General features: G+C 47.9%; 1 protein-coding gene and 1 long non-coding RNA gene across 4 annotated transcripts in view; one reads left to right on the forward strand and one right to left on the reverse strand.

Moving 5' to 3' along the window:
- MTMR9 (myotubularin related protein 9) overlaps positions 1-6,884 on the forward strand; it is a 34,641-nt gene extending 27,757 nt beyond the window's left edge. The window contains exons 11-12 of one of the 3 annotated variants that reach the window (XM_075086541.1): positions 3,575-3,689; positions 6,778-6,884. In XM_075086541.1, coding sequence (XP_074942642.1) covers positions 3,575-3,689; positions 6,778-6,869 — 207 coding nt within the window. In that variant the 3' untranslated portion in view covers positions 6,870-6,884. Of the gene's footprint in view, positions 1-3,574; positions 3,866-3,902; positions 5,107-6,777 lie in introns of those variants that run through there. The other 2 variants (XM_075086542.1, XM_075086540.1) reach the window with 2 other exon arrangements.
- Positions 6,885-15,342: 8,458 nt separating this feature from the next.
- LOC142054246 (uncharacterized) lies at positions 15,343-18,699 on the reverse strand. Its single transcript, XR_012659466.1, has 2 exons — positions 18,098-18,699; positions 15,343-17,743 (listed from the first exon to the last, which is right to left on the reverse strand). It is a non-coding gene; the product is annotated as an uncharacterized LOC142054246 (long non-coding RNA).
- Positions 18,700-19,769: the final 1,070 nt, after the last annotated feature.

Consider the following 19,769-nt stretch of genomic DNA (forward strand, 5'->3'; position numbering starts at 1 on the left):
TCTGATCAAATGCTGAAATTTCTTTTTATTTAACTTCCCTTCTTATATTTTCATTTGCGCATGGGGAATAGGGCATCATTAGTCTAACAGTTTAAAACCAAATACATAAAGACTCTGGAATTTTCAGAGGATGTAAAGCCATGTGTTGGATTCAAGCTACAACTGAGATGCCGCTCACGACAACGCGATGTCTTTAAAGAGCTTGTACTGTGCGAACAGGCTGTTCAGGGCAGCTGTGATGGATTTCTTTAGTCCGTGTTAGCTATGCATAAAACATGATTTCTTGATTCAATGTGCAGAAACACCTGACGGAGTGGAGAAGGCAGAGGCAGACTCTCCTTGGTGCCTGGTCTGTGTTTCGCTTCAGCTCTAGCCTGGCTTTCCGAGCCTCCTTAAGTCATGCGGCGTCGCATCTGTCCCATCTTGCCCCCTTCTAACCCGTTCACCGGCTTTGAGGAGGCTTTGCAGGGTGGGGAGCAGGAAGGCGATCACATTCCCGCAAGCATCGTGAGAAGCAGCCGCTGACCCCTGTGGATGGGGTGGCCACGAGCTCACCTCATGCAATATTGGGTTCCTCTGGCTGGTGGTGACTGTGCAGAATCCCAATCCCGGTGCCTTGCACATGCTGTGGCACCAACAGATCCTGAGGAAGCTAAAACTCAGCAGATTGAGGCCATCGGCATTTCTCTTTTTGAAAACTCAAGTGTTCTTGTTTAGTGCTGTTGTAGGGCGCTCTTCCATGCTGCCAGTTTTTCCCCAGGCAGTGAAAGAAAACAATGAGGAGGAACTACTGTTGGTGCATTAAATGTAACTCAAGGATGCTGGACTGTGTTGGCTTGCTGACAGTTTCTCCTGCTGTGTAAATGTCAAGACAAGCCTGTGGCATTTTGTCTTTCAGAGCCGGAGATGATGATCCTTTGACGCTCTGTTGCAAGTGTGTTGCTGATGGCTTTAGATTACTTTATCTGATGCTGCAGGTCACGCTAATGGAGGGTTTACTTTTAAAGCTCAAAATCTGCTCCCTCAGCATCTTAAAGTACTGGCAGACAGCGTGGCCACTACACAGAAGAGAAGAAAACCCGTTTCCCATATAAATAATGGGGGGTTGGGCAATTTTTGGTTGCTAATCTAATGAGCCAAACTTGCTTGGGATAAAATAATCAGGGGAAACAAAAAAATAGATGCAAAGTTGCTGTTGAATCCCTATGGGAATTTACCAGGTCGTGTAAATTCAGCGTTTGCTCCTGCTGCTTTTTAGGGAAAATATACTTCCGTGCTCATTTACACAAAACGAGTTGAAGTTCCTTTTTTCTTGGTACTGCCGTTTACCTTCTAGCCAGCCTTAAGCATCGAGGCTCACGGCTGTGCAGGTGAGGCGCTCCGCTGTAAACGCTGAAGGCTTTAGCGTTGGGGCGCAGTGTGTGCGGGAGGGCTGCAGCTCTGCAGACGAGGGATGCCGTACGAACAAACCGTCCCTTAAACGGGTAGTTTAATTTCCTGTGGTAAAACGTTATGTCAAGCCTGAACACCACGGGGCGTAGTTATTAAAATCAGGTTTGTTTCAGCTCGTACGGTTAGGTTGTAACAGTTCATAGGAACTGTTATTGTACGTGGAAGATCCATTAGCCGTACGGCAGAGCCAACGGCAATATTCCCTTTGAACTATAAGATGGAAACTGTAGAACACGTTGAGTATTTGTTCGGGGGGCTGACTGCCACACCCCAACGCTGTAATTTTGAGTATTTGATCTGAGTAGCTAGAAGCTGATTCATTCCTTGCCAAAGTGTAAAGCTAAAGCTAGCAGTCTGGATCATTTATGCTGATTTAAAAGGAGGTATAATTACAGCCCCTCGTCTTAGAGCTTGCCCGGAGGCTTTCTCCCCAGCCACCTTCATCTCCAGGAGTTTCTAGCACCTACGCTGTCAGGCGGCGATTCATACATTTGGAATGCCTTTTTTGAAATTATTCAGATAGTCTGAGCTTGGCATGTGGGTCTAGGATGTAAATCTTCACACGAGGAATATATGGGGGGGGAGGAGAGCCTCCTGCATGGAGGCGGGTAGTCGAGTGTCTCGGGGAAGACGCGGATCCAGGGTTTGCACATCCCCGTGGTAACGGTACCGTACAGGGTGACGGTGTCAGGCTTGAAGGGTGTAGCCTGTGATCACTGTGTGGAGGAAAAGAGGTTCTCGGCCTTCTGGTAAGTGGATAATTCAGAAGTACAAGAGCTATGGGAAATCTGCTTCCTGGTCTGTGACCAGAGAATTGGCATTTTCTACAGTGGTCAGTGCTGCAGTTACCAACACCCTTCTTACATATATCTTTAATTGGGCATAAAATGCATGTAGACAAGACCTGTTTAAAGGCTTGCTTTATAGTCTTTTAAATCGTACCATTATTAAATAACGTATATACGTTGTTGGGACGGTGTATGTTTTTGCAGCCCTCTGTATTTTGTGGTAGATTGAATTGTAACACTTCTAAAATGCAAATTTTAGTCTCTTTCCTGACATGAAATAAATGGTTGTGATGCCCCAGCAAGGTGAGTACCACACGTCTACAGGATGTTTCCTGGTTTAGCTGTTTTCTTTTGGCTTCCAGTTCCTTGATGGTATGAAGAAATGAAGGCTTTTTTGTCAACAGCTTTCTGGCAGGAATAAGGGTTGTTTCAGAGGTAGGGTTTGTTTGCTTTTTTTGGAGCAGAGAACTGCTTGCCTTTTCTGTACTGTGCTTCGTCTCATCACCTGCCATTTTCTGTGGTGCTTGGGCCACCTAAGCTAGGGTGGCCATATCCTGCATGGTTGTGGAGCCGTGAACCCTGTGTTAACCAGTGTATTAGACGTGGTGTAGGAACGGCTTTGAGTAAGCGCAGTGCTCGGTGCACTGGACTGAGACCTACGCTTGACCTGAACCTCTTCCCTGAAGATCCCTTGATGACATTGCTGCTAGAGTAAGGAGGATTCTCTCTGTTTCTTATTTAATTAATTGTTTCAGGGAGAAAGCAGCAATTTGGACTACAGTGGGGTAAGTACAGGGCTCTGGTTTCTACTTTTCCCTAGGTTTGGGAAAGAAAAACAAACCAAAACTGTGCCTTGCTGGGCAAAAGGCTGTCTTCCACAGATCCTTAAGGGACACTTGCGCAACATCAAATACATAAAGTATCCTGGCTGCGCTGCCAGCAGTTGGCAAGGCTGTCATTTCACAATGGGGAAGGCTTTGGCAATGCTGAATTGAAATGCTGTGGCTCTCCTCTACCTCTTTTTCCCTCCTCACTTGTGCTGGTCCAGCTGTTTGTGATTCCACATGGCACGCTGGATTGGAAAAACCGGTAAGGAAAAGTAACCCAGCCAAGAGGGAAAAGCCTTGCAGCCTGAGTCAGCATCTGTGGCGTTAAACCTGGCAGCGGCGCTTTTAGTAATTAAGTCACAGGGAAGATTTGTAAGGTGAAAACCCATGTGGCTTAATGAGTTGTCATCTAAGGCTCTGTCACTGCAACTGGATCCTCATGTAGACTGGAAGGACGATTGATTTTTTTTTTTTTTTTTTCCCCTGTTATTATGGGGGTTTTTTTAGGCACTGGACAGAGGTTTGGGAGGGCGAAGTCCTGCCACTGCTACAGATTGCTGGTGTCATCTCAAGCGAGTTACTTCATCTGCATCAGTCTTGGCTGAAGAAGTGCGCTTTCTGGGTGAGTCCAGGCGAAATTCCCCATTCTCACGTGCCTCGTGTGCGTTTAATGTTTGGGGACAGGGACTGCTTGGCTCTTCTGCAGCTTTGATTAAAACCAGCCTTGAGGCACTAAGCAGGGTCTACGGTATGGAGCATGTAGTGAAACCCAGGTGGAGCTAAAAGGGGAGAAGAGAGGGTATGCCTCGATCTTGGCCCACTGCTGTCATTACAGGAAGCCACCTGCGCAATTGTCCACAAGACTGAAAACATCTGATACATGGAAACACGAGGCTCGTGCCTGCAGAGTATGGTACCGCGCAGAGCAGCAAACCGAGGGGACAGCATGTCTCTGTGCAAGAGCCCTGCTGTGTCTCCAAGCGTCCTGAAAGGCCGGGAAGAGCTCCGTTTGCACGGCTAAGCACACCGAGTTGTGAGGAAGGTGTGCAGATTCAGCCAGTGGGCAGAGGGGGAGCAGGGGTGAGATCTCGAAAACCTGGTGAGTAGGAGGGGGTGGGAGCGAGATTAAGCCTGAGGCTCTGGGAGAGGCTGTTGCAGAAGGCTTTGAACAAGACAAAAGGGGAGGAAGGACGCGGCTGCATGAAGCAGAGCCGGGAGAGTAACAGCAGCACTCTTGGAGCCATCAGCTCCATGGCCCCGCGCTGCTTATGAGAGGTCGGACGGTTGTCATCTGCTGCTGGAGACTCCCAACAAAGTCATCCCCAGCAACCCCAGTCCCCACCCTGGCCCTTTTGGCAGCACTACACACAAGTCCCAGCTCGGAGGAGTGCCTCGCTATGTGCTGTGCAAAAGATGCTCTGGAGTTCGCCCGTTTACTGTGTTTTAATGATCTGCTCCTCCTAGAAGGGAATGGTCTGTACACTGCTATTTCTTGGGCTCGCGTTATACCCGAGGGACGCCATGTTAAACTCTTGTTATTTTGGAACCGTTTGAGGGGGGGAAGAAAAGAAATAGTATTAACTACAATAAGATCACTCAGAGGCGGGCTGCAGACACTGCTCTCCAAACTAGGAGCATCCTTAAATCTACAGCTCTGCTGCTGTTAGAGGATGGCACCTCCTGAATGACAGAGAAAGAAAGGGTGCTGTGCTATGAGGATCAACCCATCCCCTTCCCTGAGTTAAAATCAACCTTTTGCTGTCCTCTCTCCCTTTCTTCAGCTCCCTGGATTTCTTTCTGATGAGAATATTGCCTCAGCACCCGGCCCAGATCTGGCTTTCCCTTCCCTGTCATCACAGCCTCGAGAGGCTTGTTGGAACGTGTCCTGCTCTCTTCCCCTTGGCTCTTTTAATTTGCATTTCCAATATTCCTCACTTAGCGTGTTTCTGACTTCAAACTGGCTTTTCCTGTTTGTGGTCTCTCAGACATGAATTAAAAAAAAAAAAAAAAAAAAAAAAAACCACCAAAACCTGCAAAACCTTAAAATTCAGATATGATGAAAAATATAAAACACAAGCTTCTCAGTAGTTTGTAACCCTTCTGTCCCTGGAGCGCTTTTTGGGGCACCTTTTGTCATGCACCGAAACTCTGTGAGCAGGACAGACACAAGCAAGGACTATTGAGCTACAAGGCTTGTGCTGAACGTGGATAAATACACCCAAAGTGTCTTTGCAGCCCAGACAGGCACCCCTTGGGTGGGAGGGTTGGACTTGGAGTCTGTCATCCACGCTGCTGAGATGCCGTTATCCATCCAGGGTTGGGATTTCTCCCCTTTAGGGCTTTCTGCCTTCCCATGTTGAGGTTTTTCCACACGCACCTTGGAGCTGCTACCTATTGCATCTCGACAATCCTGCCTCTGTCCTCGGTTTTACCTTTCTTATCTTGCAGGACTCTGTGCTCTTTCTCACAGTTTGGCAGTCTCCTTGGTGCTCAGAGGCAGGGTTATCCAGCTGGGCCGTATCAGGGAGGCCTTGGATCGCAGCTGAACCTGGAGGACAGGGTGGTTTCAGGGCCAGCTTGCTGCAAGCTCCGTCTAGCCTGTGTTTATGCCAGTTTAATGCTCCAGATGGTTCCCTTGGTGCCAAAGGAGGCAACTGGGTTATTAAATCACTCCTGTTTCTTTGTCAGTTGGGGGGATCTGCCATCCTGGCACGACACTGGTGTAGAAGAGAACTTTACATTGAGTCAGGCTGGCAGATGTGGTAAAACCACCAGTAGGTGACTTTAGGTGCTGCGTGCATCATCCTTCCCAAGCAGAAAAAGCCCTTTTGCTCAACTGCATGTGTGTATCAGGGCCCTGATGACAACAGGATCTTTTCTTTTTACCTCTGCAGTATGCAGACCCGAGGGAATGGCAGGGAGATGTGCCAGGGGAGGGTGAGGCTGGGCATTAGGAGAAGGTCCTTCCCCCCGAGGGTGGTGGAGCCCTGGCACAGGCTCCCCAGGGAGGCATCACGGCACCAGCCTGGCGATGTTCAAGCAGCGCTTGGCCAAGGCCCTCAGAGACACGGTGTGAATTTGGGGTGTCCTGTGCAGGGACAGGAGCTGGGCTCAGAGCATTCACTGATTCTATTTGCTCTACCTCATACAAGAATTAAGGTGCATCAGATGAAATTGTCAGGTGGCACTTGAAACAAAAGGAGATGGTGTTTGGCAGGGCGTGTGGTTCACCTGGGGAGCTCATGGCCATGGGACATCATAGATGCTAAACATGATATGGGTTTAAAAAGGAGCTAAATATGGGAAAGAAGAATCCATCGAGAATTATTTAACACAGAGACATCAGCTGCCAGTGGATGTCCTTGAGCAGTGCAGTATCAGGATGTCAGGGGTGCATAGCTGTTATTTTTTCCTCCATGTACTGTGCCCTGGTTGGCTGCTGGTGGCCTTTGAGACAGCATATGGGACTCAGATGATCCTTTGGTTTGACTCAGTTTGCTGAAGATACTGCACAGTCCATTGTGGATGGAATGACACTGCTGATTCTCCCATAGCTTTGCTTCCCCGGGGGCTTTAAATGCATTTTTCAAGGCACTGCAGTCCAACAGAAGAGTTCTTTGTGTTTATTTTCCTACTGTAGCTTTTCCTCTTTTAAAGAGAGACAGCTGGTTCTGTGAATGGTACTTAACAGTTCTTTCAAACTCAATTAGGCACTTGGGAGCCAGGAGTTGTGAGTGGCTTCAACAGCAAGCAAAGGATTTCCCCCCCCCCCCCCCCCCCCGCATCTTCTGTTATATCATGATTTTGCAAGATGTCCACACTTTGTGAGCTGAGTTTTTAATAAGTGGCCATTTGTTAGTGTCCGAAAGCCTTGGAAATAGTGGCCAATCCCGCTTTGTTTGCTCTATTAACTTTGAAATGCTCTGAAACAATTTCATTCATCATTTCCCTTTTAAACTGGGGGGGGCCGCATGTTAAAAAAAATCAGGCTCTGTCCCAACCCTGTACTGATTTGAGTCTTGTATCTACAACAGATGCCAGGGATTTTTTTTGGCAGACGTGGCAACAAACCATTCTTCCATTTGAAATGGCCAGACAGTGAAACCGAAATGCTTTTTCCCTTTTGTAACAAACGCGTATCAGGGTGCAGTGTTTTCTGTAGGGTCGTCTGCTCATGCCCTGTGGCTGTGCCCACGCACTGCCCAGCCAGGCATGAAGCGATGTGATTAATAGCTGTCACATCCGCTTGACTCTGCCTCTGATCTTTAGGGTGGGGAGATCTCTGTGTGTGCATTGCAGGGTTTTATTTTGCTGGCAGAGCTCTGTGAAAGGTTTCCCTCCCAGGAAATTGTTTCTGATAGTTTAATGTTGGTCTTTGTCCTGACTTAAAATTAAGTCCTCAAAACCCCAAAAAGTATACACTCATATTTTTGCATGACATTTTTTCCTCTATTTAGTTAAACTTGTCAAATTATTTCCTTTAGGTACCTTTAACAAAAATCATTTTAATATTTCAGGATTCCTTTTTGGGTTGCTGAGCTAAAGGTTCCAGCTCATTGAGCTGTATGCTCACAGGGGCCTGGGATACTTTATATGTCGTATTTTCATGCTCTGGACTCCTGCCCAGACAACGTCTCCCCAGAGCAGGACACTGCCATGAGAAACAGAGCTGAGCTGGCTTAATGCAAGCATGTAAGGGTGACCGCGCTGGTCAGAGAGAAGGCACAAGCATCTCCACGCTTGGTTTCCAGCAACCATCAACAGAATCACAGAATCCCAGACTGGTGGTGGTTGGGCACCACTGAAAAGAGCCCGGCCCCATCCTCCTGACACCCACCCTTCAGATATTTATAGGCACTGATGAGATCCCCCCTCAGCCTTCTCTTCTCCAGGCTGAACAGACCCAGGTCTCTCAGCCTTTCCTCACGAGGGAGATGCTCCAGCCCCTGATCCCCTTGGCAGCTCTCCCCTGGCCTTGCTCCAGCAGTTCCCTGCCCTTCTTGCACTGGGGGGCCCAGAACTGGCCGCAGCCCTGCAGCTGTGGCCTCACTGGGGCAGAGCAGAGGGGGAGGAGAACCTCCCTCGCCCTGCTGCCCACACGCCTTTTCATGCACCCCAGGGCACCGCTGGCCCCCTTGTCCCCAAGGGCCCGGTGCTGGCTCAGGGTCACCCCGCTGCCCCCCAGCACCCCCAGGGCCTCTCAGCAGAGCCACTTTCCAGTAGTTCAGCCCCCAGCCTGTGCTGGTGCAACAGGGGGTGTTTAAGGAGAGAATAGGGGGAACGGGCTATTTCCCAGACTCCAGTCATAAGGGGCTCAACAGCTTCTTGAGGCAGAAGTCTGGATTGTCGTATTTAACATTCACTCTGGAGCCATCCTCTGCAAATTGCCTCCTGAATCCATGTTCCCTTCAGGGCGTGGTGATCAAGCACTTGCCTCTCCTGTTTATTTTGGAAAGGCTACGAATGTGCGGCACCCAAAGCTGCAGTCCTGGCAGGCAAACAGTGGCCTAAAGTCATGCAACTTAATGCTGACATGACTTTGACATGACACTTTGGATTTAGCTCAAGAAAATGCTGACTTCTGATTTCAAGAGGAATGAAAATGGAATTATTTTAGGCAAAATCCCCTTTTTGCCCCCAAGGACAATTCTTTTTTTTTTTTTTTTGGATTTGCTGAGATTGTTGTTTCTGTGGATGGAAAATTCTCAACATGCTTGAGTTGCCAAGCTCTTGTTTTTAGCTAAAGCATATGCTGATGTATGTTTCAATCTTGCTCCGACAAAAAGCTGTGGATAAATAGAGCTGAAGGCAGCATGCAGTTCCCTTCCCCATTCCAACAGTCCTCCTCCTGCCAACGGGGGGGATGGAAAAATGTCGTTCCTGCAGACTGAACTGCAATTGACAGCAAAATTAAACTAATTAGTAAAACAAAATATAATTCCAACTCTTTCACCTACAGGGGACTTTGCTGTAAATGCAGAAAGATCCTGAAAAGTTGATCTACGGTGCCCATTCCTGAGAGACGTTAGTTGAGGGGAAGGAATAAACTGCCTTTATTTCAATAAGAGGACTATTAAACTTTGAAAGCAAAGTTTTTAGTCTCATTGTGCGGGATTATGAAGATTAGCTAATAATTCTGTATGGAAAATTGAATTCTTAAATGCTTTTGCCCCTCCCTAGCTCATAACGCGATGCCGTATTGCCCTCGAGCAAAGGCAAGAAGTTCTTAAGCCGATTTTTTTTTCACTGATGCTCTGCACGCTACTGCTGGCTCCTCTGATCCGTCTTAACAGCTGTGAGAGGCTGGTGAGTCTGTGGGAAAGGTGTCTGCCTGTTCTTGGATGCATCGAGCATGCTCCTAGCACTTGATAAATGATTTTGCAGCTGTGCCAAGGACTCTGTTTTGCAGAGGTGGCCATTTTAGATGTCTTTTTAAATGCTTTTTAACTTTTCTGTCCTGAAGTTTCCCTCTGAGGTCTTCCACCAGAAGTCAGCTTTATTTTAGATTGAAAGTTTTGAAGTTAATTGAACAGGGCACTTTGGAGATGAGGGATTTAAGTCCATGAGACCGTGCAGATTTCATAAATGCACGGTATGTTTTTAGCAGGCTTTTCTCAGGTTGATTCATGGGGGATTCAAGACCAATGAAACCCAGTGGTTCCCTGGACCCTAATGACCTACAATGAGCAGTTGTGCATCTACTCCCTGATCTGGCAAGTCACAGGTTTTGCAGGGTCTGAGCCTCTGACAGGGAGGCTTTGCATTACATTATCAGATGAAACCTGAGTCCTTTTCATAAACCCACTATTTATTCTCCAAAGTCTATTTAACAAATGCGCTTAGTAAATAGAGTTCGGAAATTGGTTTAAACCTGATTTCAGGGTTTTCCTTCTCTGCTTTGTTCCCTGGCAGAAGATGACCCCGGTGAATGGCATGTCCTCTCAGGCTCTAACTGGCCTCAGCCAACACCACCTGAGGCCTCTTCTTAGCCAGCTGTGGCCGTGGGAAGAGAGGAGGAAGAAACCAAGATGTTGGACTCGTGAACATCTGAGTATTTCACAGTACACCATTTTCTGGGTATTTAGTGTTTCAAGGCCGCTATTTGGTGCTTCACAAGTTTGTCTTGGGCAGACAGAGGTGATCTTCCACCCTTGTCCCAGAGTGCCTGCCTTGGTCAGAGCTGTGATTATGGCTTACTCTTCCACCACAGTGTTCAGCGCTTGCTCTGCCACACTGCTGAGCCCAGCTGCCTCTTTCCACAAGAGCGCTGGAGGTGGGATATTCTCTGCGTGGCAATACTGGTGTTTCTGCTAATTGCAGAGGCTGGTTTTGCACTGACTAGTAAAATAGTCCAGATGTTGTCCGTAAATCATAGAATCATTAAGGTTGGAAAAGACCTCCAGGATCATCAAGCCCAACCCCCAACCCAACACCCCCAGGCCTCCTAAACCATGGCCCCAGGTGCCACGGCTGCACGGTGTTTGAACCCCCCCAGGGACGGTGACTCCCCCACCTCTCTGGGCAGCCTGTGCCAGGGCCTGACCCCTCTGGCAGGGAAGGCATTTTTCCCTCATCTCCAACCTAAACCTCCCCTGATGCAGCTTGGGGCCGGTTCCTCTCGTCCTGTCACTGGTGACTTGGGAGCAGAGACCAGCCCCCCCCTCACTCCAGCCCCTCTCAGGCAGCTGCAGAGAGCGAGAAGGGCTCCCCTCAGCCCCCTCTTCTCCGGGATAAACCCCCCCAGCCCCCTCAGCCGCCCCCCAGCACACTTGTGCTCCAGACCCTGCCCCAGCCCCGCTGCCCTTCTCTGGACACGCTCCAGCCCCTCCAGGGCCTTCTTGTCCCGAGGGGCCCAAACCTGAGCCCAGCATTCGAGGTGGGGCCTCCCCAGGGCCGAGCACAGGGGCCCCGTCCCTGCCCGGCTCCTGCTGGCCACACCAGGGCTGACACAAGCCCAGACACCATTGGCCTACCCCCATTGTGCAAAGCGCCAGTCAACACACGGAGTCAAGATATTTGTCTCTGTTGCCAGTCCACAGAGTGGGGTGCCAGACATTTAACATCAGCCAGCACACATCTTAGGAATAGATGGGGTCTTTTATACAAAATGATAACGAAGAAGAAATATCTGATTGGTTATTGGTGTAAAAGTTCATCTGCGCGTGCTCTAATTTTAGTTTAGCTCATTATATTGTGGTGGGCTTATATTTACAGTTAGATTCTCCTCCCAAGGATGTGCTTTTTGGTATTATAATTACCTGAGGTAACTAGAGGCCAGGCCTTCATCCTGTCTGCTACCACTAAGTTACTGTTTAACTTTGCATCCTACTGTGGTCCCTGCTGGTACAATGCCTAGCCCCAAGGCAGGCATTTACAAGTCTTTGTTTTAGGGACTTTCTGTTCTCATTGTCATGGTTTCAGGACAGACAGTCATGGTCATCTTAACCTTTTGACATCACAGGGAGACTGTGTCTAGAAGGGGCCTCTCATGTCATCCTTGCACTAGGATGACATCACCAGCTCTGCTGCTGTGAGACAGTGGATGCCCTTGTCACTCCTGACAGCTTGTCTGCGACAGCGAGGAAAGGGCTAGAGTAATGCAGAACCTTTCCTGCTCAATAAATGTAGATCGTAATTATAAAGGAGTGTATTCCGGTCATAGCTGTGCATTTACTAGGTAAAAGTATTTATCAAGAAACTGTGTAATCCATCAGCTCCCCAGGGAGAGTAAACCACCCAGGAGACCATGGTAGACCACTGAGATGGTCACTTCCCCTTTTGCTGGTTTCTGAGGAATCTTGGTTTCAGATGCATCTTGGGTTCACTGTCAACGCTGTGATGCATCTTCCTAAGTTATAAAAACCATAGCACAAAGGTGTTTTTCCAAAACCTTCTGGTTTGCCTTTTGTGGTTTCCAAAATTCTCTTCCTCAGGTTCAAGGGATCTGTCCATACACAAGAGTTACTAGAGTGGCCCGCTTCTGTTTAGCTGAGCGTCCCAACAACTGCAGTGGTTGCCTCAGAATAGTGCAGCAGATGCTGCCAGCCTCAGATGGACACGGTTTGGGTTGGAAAGTTATCAGAGAATTAGTATTGTTGGGTGGGTGAAAGGAAAAGGTATTTCTGTGACTTCAGAGTATCTTCTGTAAGGCAAAACTCAGGGCTTTTCTCCCTTACTGTAACTACGTAAAGGATTAAGTCCAACTTCCTTCCCATTAAAGTCTGCCCTTTCTCATGGGGCTTGAAACCCTGCTGTGTTTTCAGGTACTCGCTAGCTCAGGGACACAATGAACAGCCCAGCTATTCAGTGGAATATTTGGAAGGCCAGATCCAGACGAACCTTGGTAGAGGAGGAAAATTAAATTAATTGCATTAATGACCATTGTTCTTTGTGGTGTGTGATAAACTTGGTGTGAAGCTTCGTCTGAATTTTTAAGATAGTCTGGTTTTCACATCTCACAGGGTACATTCCTTAACCCTTACTGTATTGCAACATCTGCTCACCTCAAAGACGTGTATGAGCCTGTTTTCATACCACATTGTGTGTTTAGAAGGATACAGACCTTTAGGAAAGCAGGCTATGATTTACCAGACAGAGAAAACTTACTGTGAACCAACTCTCTTCTACTGGCCTGAGAGCTGTCGGAAATGCTGGAAACTCATCCTTGTCGTTAGCGGCACTAGTTATGCATCTTGTTTCCATAGCCTGCTTAGATGAATCCTTGTGCGGAAACCTGCACTGTCAAGGCCAGTAAGGAAGAAAGACGGATGCTGTGTGCACCCCAGGCACTGTTAGCGTGGATCTAGTTCTGCAAAAAGAACTGCCGAGGGTATATATTGTCTCCCTCCTGCCTTTGTTTTTGGCTGTGGTTACTCATGTTGGTTACAGGATGTTATTTGGCCGTCACAGAAGCTGTGAAGGGCAGGGAGATCGGTTGGGCCTTACTCTTTCTGTTCTGAGCATTCCATGTGATGTTCTTGGTGTGCTACAGGGGCTCTGCTGGAAAACCGGGAAAGCCAGGGAAAGGGAAGCGAGAGTCACTGTGCATTAGAGCACCTGCCTGCCCCTCGTGAGTTTGTGTGCCCACTCTGAGGTGTGAAAACCCCACTTAAGGGTAAACATCAACTTTCTGTGGACTTCTTGGTGATATTATGGCCTCTGTACAGGCAAGTGTTCATGAAGGGTATGACTTAGGGCCCGATCTTTGCCCTGCCTGGCTCATTACCTATATATGCAAATATATCTGAAATAATTTTTCTTATATTTGGGATGGAGCCTTCATCTATTTTGCTTGCTTAGATGTGAAACTACAAGACAGTGGGTAAATAGGCATGTATAGGAAAGTCTTCAGGGAACAGAAGAGGCTGTTTCCTTCCCCAAAACAGCAAACACATCTCTCCCCAAGATCTAGGAATTCCTACTAGCTGATTGCAGGGCAGGTCAGGGCTTCCTGAGGACTGTGTAACCTTCAAAATGTGAATCAGTGGCCTTTTTGGTACATTGTCAGGGTAAACAACTGTTCCCTCATTATTTTATATGTTTCTCGGATATTAAATAAATCACAAACAATTCTGTGGGTGACACCAGAACTGGAAGATTTTTCTATATGCAAACGGTCACACTGCAAAGGCTTCATTGCTGCAGAAGTAGCATGCATGGGGAGAGATTCAGACCCTGAATCTGAAGAGAGGAGGTTGTTAAGCCTCTCCCTTTGCCCTGAGACAGGATCCACTAAATGTACATCTTTGCTGATGGGGCGTACCTAACCTGCTCTTAAATCTCTTAGCAACAGAAACTCTGCCACCTCCCCAAGTGATCTTTTCCAGGGCTTTCCTTACAGCTAAAAGTTTGTCCTAATGAATAATCTTGCTGCTGTTTGAGTACATGGCTTCGAAATCAATATATTTTGCGGTTTTTCTTGTGGTGGTGGTGGTGCTTTCTTACTATAAGATTGGCCCCTTGCCTCCTCCAACCACATCTGCTTTTCGCAGGACCATCTCTGTTCCCTTTTCCTTTCCCCCTTTTTTGATAATTCTCATTGCTATGAACCGTCATTAATTGTGTCCCATCTCTCTTGTAAAATCCTTCATTATAAGGGTGGAAATTAGCATCATGGATATAAAAGAAACCAGTCAAAATATTTGCCGTCAGTTCATTGGTGGTATTCATGTGTCTCACACTGCAGTGGACAAATTACTGTCTCTAAGGGGAGCTGCCCATGCAGGATTGCTGTCCTGTATTCACAGAAAGATGTTGATTATAAGAAGGCAGCAACACAAAAGCATCTGGGGAGCACTGAAGGCTTTATGCTGGTATGTTACTGTGCAGGATGTCATACGCTCCCCTTACGCAGAGAAACGTGACTGCAGCCACTGCAGTCTAAGATGTTGTCCTGGTTTTGGCTGGGATAGGGTTAATTTTCTCCACCGTAGCCAGTATGTGGCTGTGTTCTGGATTTGTGCTGGAAACAGCGGTGATAGTGTGGAGATGTTTTAGTTGTTGCTAAGTAGCGCTTACACTGGCCAAGGACTTTTTCAGCTCCCCGTGCTCTGCCGGGCGCACAAGGAGCTGGGAGGGGGCACAGCAGGGACAGCTGACCCCAACTGACCCAAGGGATGTTCCATACCATGTGACATCATGCTCAGCACATAGAGCTGGGGGAAGGAGAAGGGAGGATGCTGGGAGTGATGCTGTTTGTCCCCCCAAGTCACCATTAGGTGTGATGGAGCCCTGCTGTCCTGGGGATGGCTGAGCCCCCGCCTGCCCATGGGAAGGGGTGAATGAATTCCTTGGTTTGCTTTGCTTCCATGCGCAGCTTTTGCTTTACCTGTTAAACTGGCTTTATCTCAACCCATGAGTTTTCTCACCTTTACTCTTCTGATTCCCTCCCCCATCCCACTGGAGGGGAGTGAGCGAGGGGCTGCGTGGGGCTTGGTTGCTCACTGGGGTTAAACCACGACAGATATATGCACGCAGTGCTGGAGTAAAACCTGCTGCAGAAACTCCCACTTTCTCTGACCAGCATGCCTGGAGAAAATGTTACCTTTCATGCCATGATCTTGTTGGACAGCCAGGCTGAAAGATGCTATCAGCAGAAGCGTGCCTCCCTCTCAGCCTACCTGAAGGGCTAACACCTGTGTTTTCACTTTGTAGGAGCTCACAAGAACTGGAATGTTGCCAGGTGGACAATCTTAAAAACAAGGCATCCACGGTTCACACAGTGCTTCACCTCTCATTTAAAAAAGATAAAGCAAATCTAATTGACCCAGACAGCATCATGCTCTTCCTTTTAATTAAAAAGAATGACTTCTAAATAAAATCTTCCCCATCTATTCTCCTCCAAGAATATGGCAATCCAGTGTGACGCACATGTTTGGGTGCAAAAGCAATGCCAGTCTCTCAGAGAGGGAAGATTACAACTGACTTTGATCGGTACGAGGTTCTCCCTTGCCTGCCAACAAAATGTGACACCTTCTTGTGCACAAGCACAGCCTGTGTCAGATCTGCTCGGGACGATGAACATCAGGGTTAAACCAGTTCAGCACCAGCCGCAGGGAGAACATGTTTCTTCTTTTCACATTCTGTGCGGCTGACCTGTCACCAAGGCGAAGTTCAGTCTCCCTCCGTGGTGACTCTTTAGATATACCCCGGCACACCTGGAGACAACAGGAACTCGTATCTAGAACTGCCAATTCACTCAGTAGTGCTGGCTGCTTTGGTCTGAGGGATGTAAGACCATATAAAGTCAAGGCAAAGTCCACTTCCTCATTAACCTGTCTCTTAACAGTGGGCAGTGGCAAAAGCTTGTAGAAAAAACTGTAAGAATACAACCTGGCATACAGTGATCTTGCAGTACTACATGCCTCTGCCTTCTGGTGATCATAGCATGTCTTGTTCTGTTCTCCAGTTCACACTGGTCTTCTGAGCCAACCTCCCTGCACTACTTTCAGATCAGTATGATCCCATGCAGTCATACCCCTCGCAACACATTCTTCTATGAACATTTTTAGGAGATATAAAATGAATCAGGTTGTATCACTTTTTCCTTGTGTGGAGTCTGTAACTTCCTTCCCCTGGCATCTGAGCTGTTTTTCCTTCTCCCAAAGATACATGTTATAGTCCTAAACTGCTGCATACACTGCCTCTTATGGGAGTTATACATGCTTGGCTGAGGGCAGAAATGGGGTCCAAATCAGTATTCATCAATAAATATGGTGCAGCACATGATCTCGGTGAGCATAGATCAGCATGGCTCTGTAGGTTTACCCAAGTGAGTGATCTGGTCATGGAGGAATCTGCTAGCATCTTAATTGTGTGATTGACCTGGATCCAGTTTCTTGCTGAAAAGCTATAGCTTGTTTTCTCTGCTTCCCATGAGCCTTGCCTGGTTCAGTCCATGTGCTCAAGGGCTGTTCTGCATTATCCATGCTCCTAGTCAGGACTGCAGCTCATTACAGGTACGATTGGCTCTCCTAGGCTCTATCACCAGGTCCTTGACTGCCCAGACATCAGAGAGGGCTGTAGTACCAGCTCATCATTCATTTGCTAATCGCCACCTTCACATTTCAAACTTCCTCTGCTACCTTTCCTGACTTTGCATCCTTCCAGTGGCTCTTCTGCATGAACAGTTACTCCCCCTTTGTCAGATCGCGGTTTCCAGTGTTCCCACTCTTACTTGAGGTCACCAGCTGAGTGGCAGGGTAGGACCCATTAGGTTCTACAGTTTTTCTGAGCAAGTTTGTGCTTCCTAAAAGAACAATACAAGGAGGTGGCTCCTCCTTCCCCATCAAGACCAGCATGTCACATACATGCAGAGTCCTAACTGGCTTTGCTGAGGCCTCAGCCCAGCGGAATGAATCACCCGGTTGGTCTTAGGTGCAAAAGCCGATGTAGGCAGGACTTTCAGTCAAGAGGATCTTCGCTGGAACAGGGACTGTAGGAATCGGTGTGTTTGTGCTATCTGCACAGCTTGACAGTTATAACATGATGCTTCAAAACTGGAGATACACCTTATCAGTACACACACACACATTTACAGCCCCAGCTGGCAGCTGTTCAGCCAACTCCTGTGCCGCTTCTAGCATATCGTGAGAGAATCTGCTGGCTGCTTTTGTGCAGGAGATGGGTGTGGGTATTCCAGGAAGAAAAGCCATCCTATCAACATACTGCTTTTCTAAGTAGGAGGCCATGTAGAGAAGTGGGTAGAGTGCAGCTCCAAGTTTGTGGAGCTGCATATCCCCAGCAAGGATCCCACTGTTAGACTCCTGGCTAAGTCTAACGCTCAGATACTGTTAGGTTCTACAACTGAAAACTAAAATGGTCTTAGAAAGTGAATTTGCTTGATATCAGGTACATTGAGCTGGGATAGGATGGCACTTTCCATTGGAGACATTTCTTTTTATGCTGTTTTGGAACATGACTGGTAAATTTTTATACAGTACAAGAGTGGAGGGCTGAATGCTGCATGGGTTATTAACTTAGGTTCAACGTTTTTGCATCTCAACCACAGGAATTCATCCTGTGATCTGACAAGTCTTCTGAAGAAAATGCAGTCCTATGTCTTCCCTTCCCATGCCCTCCAAAGCTATTTGTGCTGAGGTTTTGGAGCTGTGCTTCTTGCTTACAAATTCAGCCTCTTCATTTTCCTTTCTGGGGAAATGATCTCCTCTGAAGCACCTGTGTAGGTATTGCACATCAACAACAGAGAAAGCAACTTCTACAAATCCTTTTCTTACCCCAAATGTATCACTGTAAAGTAGGTTCTGGGGTGTCAGGTGCCTTCCAAGTGGGTCCCGCACAGAGAGCCATCTGTGTGCAAGGTCTCTGGACTGTCTCCCTTGTCTCAGGTTACAGCTTTCATCATGCAATGCTGTCTTCCTTTGCACTTTTGCACCGGTGTTTCTTCTTTCCACATGACTGGGAGGTGCAATGGTAGCTGGAGCAAAGGGCTCCCTTGGGGGCTAAATTAGGGCCCAGAAGGCCCTCCTATGAGTGCCCACTGGCCTGGATTGCACAAAGGAGGTGTGTTACCTGAGACACCAGGATCCCTGCTCTCCAGCTGGTAGCCTAACAGGAAATCCGTGGAGCGAAGCCTGCGGTGCACTCTCCTGGAGAGGCTGCTAAGTCTCCAGTGGGAAGTGACTGCACACAGCAGTCAGCTCATGCAGTCGTCTGGGACCTCTGTACACCAGTTCTGCCCGTTTTATCCAACACTCTTTCTTCACGCAGTCTCTCCGTAGCTTCTCCGCACTCCTTGGCCCACCTCAGTGCTGAGTCTCCTCTTCTGTTTCTCAGCCCGTCACGTGTTATTTGTTGCCCCCATCTGCTGTACTTCTCCTCCCCAGCCCGCCTCTGCCTGGTTTACTTACGGCAGATGTCCTGAGCTGTCTGTTCTTGTTTGCAGACAGCCCACTGAAGGGCGGTCCCATCTGTGGGGGCTGATACGCAGCCACTCCCCAAATTGATGTGATAATACCATAACACTGTATGGAGGCAGCGAGGACAACGTTGCACGTTGCTTGGGTGGGACTGGCAGAACATCCTTCTAGAGAGGGGACTGACTTGGCCGAAACTACAGAAGCCCAGTAACGTGCCATGGTTCAAGGCAGTCCAGGCATTCCGGATTTCCTAGACAACCGGTAACGCTGTATGTGGCAGGAAGTTTTTAACGATCAACCAGGAGGGATTAGAGAGCCTGGAGCAGTTTGTGCAAAGTGTTTAAATCTGATCTGGTGTCATGCTTTCTAAAACTCTTAGCAGCATTCTGGTGTGCTGGGTCTTTGCAGCCCAGGAAGCACAGCTCAATATGAGAATCCCACCCATAAATCAAGGTTCTCCTGCTGTTTCTGGCTGAGGAGTAGGTGACTTCTGACAGCACAAGGTGCTGCTGGCAGGGAAAGCTCATGTGTTGTTCCCCTTCTCAGGGGAGTATTGTGACTATGTGGATCAGTAGGATGTTCTCTGGAGGACAAAGAGGAGAAGCTCCTGGCAAACAGAACACTCTGTTTGCTGGATCATTGATTTGATGGACCACAGCAAGTCCTGAACAGGGGATGTAGTCAGCAATGCCTGCTTCAGACAGAGGTTGATTGAATCCTCCTTTCCCTGAACCGATCCTCACAAGTCTCCTCATTCCAGCAGCAGCTGTATAAAGAGCTTCCACAGCGCCAGACCCTTCTCCTCCTTTCTTCTGCTGAGCTGTACTTCTGGCAAACAACATTACTTCCCCCCCCCCCTTATTTCAAACACTTCTTTCACAGCCATAAACAATATTAACTCCCAAGCAATCTTGAAGAACAAAGGCTTTGAGATAAGGTTAACTTGCCACAGAGCTGTTTATATGACTTTTTCTTTCCATTCCCTCCTGCTTATGAATTTCACCCCTTGGCAGGCAGGTTGGGGGGTTGTTATGTAACAGCTTAGCTACATGTAATTAGAGGGCACAAAATTATAGATGAAGCAGGCATATTATCCAATGTAGATGCTACAAGCTTACCTAAGTTTGAAAAGCATATGGGTGAGTTTGTGGAGGAGGATAACGTTAATTACGAGTGACTGTAAATATAGGGAATGTGAAGATACCATGTTTGGTTCAGAAAGTCACACAGAATCACAGAATCACAAAATGGTGGGGGTTGGAAGGGCCCTCTGGAGCTCATCCCGTCCCACCCCTGCTGGAGCAGGCACCCCCAGAGCAGGGGGC

Source organism: Phalacrocorax aristotelis, chromosome 3 (genome assembly GCF_949628215.1).
Source record: "Phalacrocorax aristotelis chromosome 3, bGulAri2.1, whole genome shotgun sequence".
NCBI lineage: Eukaryota > Metazoa > Chordata > Aves > Suliformes > Phalacrocoracidae > Phalacrocorax > Phalacrocorax aristotelis.